General features: G+C 46.9%; 1 protein-coding gene across 1 annotated transcript; it reads left to right on the top strand.

Annotated features, from left to right (window-relative positions):
* Nucleotides 1–4878: 4878 nt before the first annotated feature.
* Nucleotides 4879–6648, top strand: LOC308280613 (serine/threonine-protein phosphatase 2A 65 kDa regulatory subunit A beta isoform-like; the record flags this gene model as incomplete). The annotated part of the gene is made up of 1 exon (XM_080754946.1): nt 4879–6648. The coding sequence occupies exon 1, from the start codon at nt 4882–4884 to the stop codon at nt 6646–6648; it is 1767 nt and encodes a 588-aa protein (XP_080611072.1). The 5' UTR covers nt 4879–4881.
* Nucleotides 6649–7615: the final 967 nt, after the last annotated feature.

The following is a 7615-nucleotide window of genomic DNA, read 5'->3' as shown; positions in this document are numbered from 1 at the left end:
TTAGGTCTTTGCACACTGCTGCGTTTTTTCGGACGAATATCGGAGCGAATTTTGGTGCACGTGAATAAAAAAACCTACCTCACGTTATTTCAATCATGTTTGCACCCTGCCACCCGTTTCGTATTTATTTTCAGACCAGGGTCGATTTTTTTCAGATTTTCGCTCTCTTTCCTTGGCCTGAAAAACTTTTTTTTTTTTTTTTTTGGATTTCGGATTTCCAAAAATAAAAAAGACAAGAAAAAAGAAAAACACAGCAGTGTGCAACCACATTTACCCACTTGAACTCTAGCATACCTATTTTGGAGAAAACCTTTAAGGGGAACAAAAGTTACGCGCAACACGTTATGAACTTTTCTCTTTCCAGTCGTCTTTTCTGCGGTGAAGAGATTTGGAGTAGATCGGGCAAAAACATGCACACAAAGTACAGCGTGACTCTGTTTTGCCAACCATAGAGGATTCAAGGGATTAAATATTCCACATGATAACTGGATAACTGGCTAAAGCACCCTTCCCCTGACTCTTAATTAATACTGGTATTGAACATACAAATCGACACGATTGTAAGCCCAGGAGGTGTTGAGCTGTTTGTTAGCCAGAGTCTTTAAGCAGATAGTGACTCATCTAGCAATATATGAGAGAGCGAGAGAGTTCCCTTGATGATGAATCGATGCTTCCATGGTGGTTTATCCAGTAATGTTTTAAAAACCAGGGTCCATCGCTGAATGAAACAACACCAAAGAAACAGTGTTGTTTTTGGCAGGCATTTTAGATTTAGTCTTAGTCTTTTTGACAAAATGCTTATTAGTTTTAGTCAAATTTTAGTCATTTATAGCCTTGATGAAATACACATTCGTCTTGTCATATTTTAGTCATCAGAGACTTATGCTTAGCTCGTTAACGTCACGTTAACAAAATGATATTCGTCATCGTTTCGTCAACAAAAACAACACTGCAAAGAAAGCATCAATCCAATGTGTGTCTATATCAATGGTTTTCAACCAGTGGTCCATGAGGGGGATCCAGGTGGTCCCCAGCTAAATGATGGAGAGTTGGTAAACAAATGGACCCTTATAGATCTTTATCTCTTGAGAGTGCCAAGGAGTTAAATCATTGTTAAACTGCATTACTTGAATTACAAGAAGTCTGCACAATTAGAGAATGTAGAATAATTGTTATTTTGATTAACATTGGCCTGCTATCTCTCCTGTGGTGAACAACATCAATACAGCATGGAATTGTGGACAAAATCTTATCCAACGATAACACGATATTCTACGTTTGGGTCTGAGAGTCTAAATGTCATCAAACGATGGTCTGTGGCTCAAATGCCCAATAAATAATGGACCTTGTTATGAAAAAGGAAAACCACTACCCTGTACGATGAATCGGGGTGGCGTAACCAAACCAGGGTCCAATTAAAAAATCTAAAAATAAATGATTGATCAATCCAACGCATGTCTATATTATGCTTGAAGTTGTTTGTATTTTTTTTTTTTTACCACCAAATATGGAGATAAGAGGTTTCTGCTCTCCTTGGCTGCAAAACTACAACCTCCACCCCTCATTTCTCACATGGCTCTCTTCTAGCGCCACCATGAGGCAGATTCTTGCAAAACACATTTTTTGGACACTGCTCCTACAGATTTTGCCATAAATCACGCTAAGCAGTACACAGTATGTCTACAGTCCTGTCATCAACATGGATCTGTCCTATTTAGCGCCACCACCAGACCGATTTTTTCAAAAACATTTTTGGTCACTGCTCCTACAAAATTTGCCCTAAAATCATGCAAAGCGGTACATATCATCTCTAAAGTCATGTCATCAACATGGATCTGTCCCATTTCCCATATTCCCTCCTGACTAGCTACGACTGCCTTCTAAAGTTTGTGTATGCAACGTGACGGTCGCTTATCTCCTGATTAGGGAGTCTTACTGGTTTGTATTTTGTTGGTTTTTTACCACCAAATAAGGAGATAAGAGGTTTCTGCCCGGCATCTACGAGAGCTAAACCCGGCTAGTGTTTTGGTGTGCGACACCGGCTAATGAATAAATCACCCTTTAACCTCCAGCAGAGTTGAGAGTGTTCCCGTGCTGTGACTGCAGCATGCAGTGCAGAACGTCCAGTCATCAGACGGTATTCATCAGAGCCTGTCAGAGGGACGGCCGCCATGCTGCTGACTGAGACACAGCAGCCAGGTGTCCCTGGTCCCCCGTGGACCCCCCCATTCATTACAGTCAGAGCTGCTCCGCTGTGCTTCCCATTAATTAGCTAAACCGGCGTGGCCCACAAACTGTTTTCAGAACAACCCAAAAATATATTTTTTCATACGGTATGCTTTGCTCCGTCGCTTCTAGAGGTCGTCCTGGGATATACTGTATCGTTGTATCACAATATTTATTTCTTTACTTTGGCTTGGCGAGAAGTTACAGGAGCTCTTGCTGTATGGTGATATGAAATGTGAACTTAAAGGAGTAGTTCACCCCCAAAATGACTTTTTTTTCTCTTGCCATGGAGACTGCAAGACAAAGCAAATTTACCCCCATTGATTCCGGATGGGGACTCAAATGCATTTGGGTCTCCATCCGGAATCACATTTATTGTTATCAAAATATTGTCTTAGGAATGCAACACAAACTCAAAAATATTATTGAACTCAAGTCTCCATAGCATGAGTAATCAATAGAGAAAAAGTCATTTTTAACCATAATCAAAGTAATCGTTAATGCGTCTTCCATCATATGCAAGGGCTTTTGGAAAGAAATGAAACGGACTCCCGTCACTTTCAGTTTAGAGAACTGCATCACAGGGCATGTTGAACAGTTGGACAATATCCCTGCTAAACTGGATCAACTGGAGTTTTTATCCCATGACCCATGCCTTAGAGTTGATTGTACAAGCTGTTTGGTTTTCAAACCAATGCTGACTGACTGGATAATGGAGGGTTAACTTAACTCACTTAGCGCCGAGCGAGCCAGATTTCAATATGAATCTGCGCTTATAACGCCAGGAAATAGCTATATTGAATCCCCAAAATCACATTACATAAACAGGTACACGTGCCTGCGGATGCCACAAGATGACCACTAGAGTGAGCCATAGCTCATAGACTTTCCATGGTCCCATGTTAAGTCAGAATAAAAAACAAGGTTCATGACATAACAGGATGGTACAATGACATGCTCTCCATTGACATTCAATGGACAGGCCGCGGGCCGCCATTTGAGCTCAATACTGCTCAATTCGTGCTTGATCGTCTCAAACCACCATTGGTATGGGCATCGGAACGTATATAGATGCCACACAGAAAGTTTCCGAATCAAAATCCGACCTAGTGAAGCTACGTGAGGGTCGGATGGTTTGCATTGAGCCTAGCGGCTAACAGAGGCCTACGTAAACAGGAAGCTATGGCTTAAAGGTGACGTCATAATCGTATCCTTTTTTTTCACGGTTTTCATCTGTATGCTAGTCGAAGGTAAGCTAACCGTTCCGCTCCGTCTATCAACCCAAATTAAAAGCTTAAACAATGCTTTTATATAAAAGTCGCTCCGAGTCGCTCGGCACTAAACGCCATCATTAGTTAGTCGCCCCGAAAGTCGCTCGGCGCTAAGTGAGTTAATGAGGTGGTGCCATTTTCTTTTTTTTCTTTTTTTTTTTTTTACTTTTTTCTGTTTTGTATGTGTCCATGGATGGAGTTAACATTACTCTAATAGACCCGCAGGTGTGGTTATACTGTATTTTTGGTTACTTCCTGAAAGCTGAAAGCCTCCGAGTCAAAAGGCCCATTTGAAATACACCAATATAATGCCATCATAATATCATCCCCCCCCCTTTTTACCATTCAACTGCAGCTGTAGGTGTGGCTAACTTCAGCTGGGTCACCACCCACCTGATAACCTGGCATACTTAATGAGCAAGTGGGTGTGACCACATAAAAACACAATTTTAACACTTATTTAAATAATCTTTCTCCAAGTATAATCATAATACTTGATGATTATGTTGTAGGGGGGAGAGAAAAATCGGAAAATCACGGCACCGCACCTTTAAACACTGAAGCCATTAAATCATTGATTAAATAAGACGTTCTATGATGTCAGTCATCGATGACATATGATGACTTATGATTCCACATTGGGCAATGTTTCAAACTGTTCTGACCAAGCCCCCAGAACGGCTTGTAAACATTGAAGCGGCCGCCCTACTGGCCAAAGCTGGAATTTCAGGCGGGGTGAAACATACAAGCACAAGCATAAGAGCACGCCACTGGGGTCTACAATAGGGTTCAATGGACGCCGACGTCGTTCGTGACGTCTCGACGTCAAACATTTTGCCCCCAGAATGCACCTGGATTCAGCTACTTCCGCATGCTTCGAAACGCCACTGAACACTTCAATTGAAGTGAATGGCTTGGGGTGGGGCTGTCCGCTCTCTATTATATACTCTATGGTTCTGACCCCATTGACTTCCTTTAAAACATTACAGCTCCCATGTGGATCATTGAATGATGTGGCCAGTCTATGACATCAGTCTTCTATGACTTATCGATTACTAACACCATATATGGGCCAGATTTCAGCCTTGCCCAAATATGACCCCAAACATGTTTGACTACTGTTATAAATGGATTAATGGTTGAATGTATCATAAAACATTTTTTGAAAATGCATACCCATGCGTCCTTGGTCTTCTGGTAGTGTGCACACGGCATTTGTCGCAGATCAGTCCATTCATTGGTTTGGGAGATAAACCCTGGACACAGACATATATATACACAAGCCTCTCCTAGATGGCTCGCCTCCTACAGCGCCACCCCCCGTACAAATTAAAGACTTGAGAGAGTGGAGCGCCATCATTCAAGTATCTGCAACAAATCCAAAATGGCTGGAGCTGATGGAGATGATTCCCTGTACCCCGTCGCCGTGCTCATCGACGAGCTGCGGAACGAGGACATCAAGCTACAGCTGAACAGCATCAGGAAGCTGTCCACCATAGCGTTGGCCCTGGGGGCGGAGAGGACCCGCGCCGAACTCCTCCCGTTCCTCACGGACACCATCTACGATGATGACGAGGTGCTCCTCGCCCTGGCCGAGCAGCTGGGGAACTTCACGGCGCTCGTCGGCGGGCCCGAATACGTCCACTGTCTCCTGCCTCCTCTGGAGAGCCTGGCCACGGTGGAGGAGACGGTGGTGAGGGACAAGGCCGTGGAGTCCCTGCGCAAGGTCTCCCGAGAGCACGCTCCGGCCGACCTCGAGGCGCATTTCGAGCCCTTGGTCAAGCGGCTGGCGTCCGCCGACTGGTTCACCTCGCGCACGTCCGCCTGCGGCCTCTTCGGCGTCTGCTACCCCCGCGTGTCCGGTGCGGTCAAGGCCGACATCCGACAGCTTTTCCGTACCTTGTGTGCGGACGACACTCCCATGGTGCGTCGCGCCGCGGCCTGTAAGCTGGGCGAGTTCGCCGAGGCCCTGGAACTGGAGTATGTCAAGAGCGACGTTATCCCCCTCTTCATCGCCCTGGCCTCTGATGACCAGGACTCTGTGCGGCAGCTGGCAGTGGAGGCGTGCGTGAGCATCGCCACCCTGCTGCCCCAAGAGGACCTGGAGACCCTAGTGATGCCCACCCTGCGCCAGGTTGCCAAGGACGAATCCTGGAGAGTCCGATACGTGGTCGCCGAGAGGTTCTCTGAGCTCCAGAGGGCATTAGGGCCGGAGATCACAAAGAAGGACCTCGTGCCAGCCTACCAGAACCTTCTCAAGGACCATGAAGTTGAAGTCCGCACCGCCGCCGCCAACAAAGTCAAAGACTTCTGCGAGAAGCTTCCAGAGGACAGCCGTGAGAAAATTATCATGAACCAGATTCTGCTATGCATCCAGGAACTTGTGCTAGACACCAAACAGCAGGTGAAATCAGCCCTGGCATCCGTCATCATGGGTCTGTCCACCATCCTGGGCAAGGACAACACCGTGGAGCACCTGCTGCCTCTCTTCCTGATTCTGCTCAAGGACGAGTGCCCCGAAGTACGCCTGAACATCATATCCAACCTGGACTGTGTGAACGAGGTGATCGGCATCCGCCAGCTGTCCCAGTCACTCCTGCCCGCCATCGTGGAACTGGCCGAGGACGCCAAGTGGAGGGTCCGCCTGGCCATCATCGAGTACATGCCCCTGTTGGCCGGGCAGCTGGGCGTGGAGTTCTTCGACGAGAAGCTGAACACCCTCTGCATGGTCTGGCTCATCGACCACGTGTACGCCATCCGAGAGGCCGCCGCCTCCAACCTGATGAAGCTGGTGGCGAAGTTCGGCGATGAGTGGGCTCAGAACACCGTCATACCCATGGTGCTGGGCATGGCCAGCTACCCCAACTACCTGCACAGGATGACCACGCTGTTCTGCATCAACGCGCTGTCGGAGGCCTGCGGGCGGGACGTCACCACCAATCAGATGCTGCCCGTGGTCCTGGAGATGTCCAACGACAAGGTGGCCAACGTCCGCTTCAACGTGGCCAAGTCCCTGCAGAAGATCGGCCCCGCACTCGACGGCGACGTCCTGCAGACCAAAGTGAAGCCCGTGTTGGTGAAGCTGGGGACGGACTCGGACATGGACGTCCAGTACTTTGCCATGGAAGCCATCAATGCTCTCAACCTGTAGCCTCGCGTAGTAAGGCTTTACTCATCTGTGAAGAGAAAAGCCTGGTGACAATATAAGGCAGAAAGCGTTCAACTTCCGCCGTGTGAGCTTCCCCGGAAGTGAGCTTCCCCGGTTTTCCCCTAACGTAACTTCCGTTAAACGCAGCACTTCCGCTAGAAATCTTGGCACCAACCGGGAGGCATATTGTGTACAGGGTGCTCAACCTGTCATAAGGCACCAGCACGGCAACGCCACAACACATAGACAAGATAATTGATGTTCAGGAGCAACTGATACTGATGCATAGGTAACTAAGCTGTTACTGTTTTATCCTTTTTTTCCCCCTTTATTCTCTTTTTTTTACTGCCCAATGGTTGGCCAGGGGAGGCAATGGCTCAGGCGTAGAGTGGCCAGAAGGGAACCGTGAGGTTAGCCTTAAGAAGTGTCCCTGAGCTATACACTTGCATGGTTTCCTCCGCCATCGGTGTGTGAATGTGTGTGTGAATGTAATGCACAATCTATGCAAAGTGCTTTGGATATAAAAGCACTATAAAAACGCCCCATTGCATTTGGCCAATGTTCTTCATAGCAGAGGTCTACTCCGCTGACTGTTCCCCAGCCGTAAAAGGGCCCTCTTTCATTATGGCAACATGTGGTTAAACTGCAATAAGGGGTGCATGGATAAAAAGCGCTATATAATGCACCATTTACCATTTGGCCAGTGTTCTTCATAGCAGAGGTCTACTCCGCTGACCGTTCCCCAGCTGTGAATGGGCTCTCTTTCACAATGGCAACATGTGATTAAACTGCAATAAGGGTTGCATGCCGTTGACTTGACGTTCTACTCTACTAGTTAGGTGTCACCAGAGCCGTAGAAGAAAAGTCGCTCCACGTATTGATCTCGCCGCTCGTTCCATCTCAATGAGATAGTTTCAAACATTAGAACTATCACATTGAGATAGAAAGAGCATTTCCACATTCCATTCTT

Source organism: Nannobrachium achirus, assembly GCF_963921795.1.
Source record: "Nannobrachium achirus genome assembly, contig: SCAFFOLD_511, whole genome shotgun sequence".
In the NCBI taxonomy this organism is placed as follows: domain Eukaryota; kingdom Metazoa; phylum Chordata; class Actinopteri; order Myctophiformes; family Myctophidae; genus Nannobrachium; species Nannobrachium achirus.
Note: the sequence above shows the minus strand (reverse complement) of the source record. Positions and strands in the feature narration are given on the sequence as shown.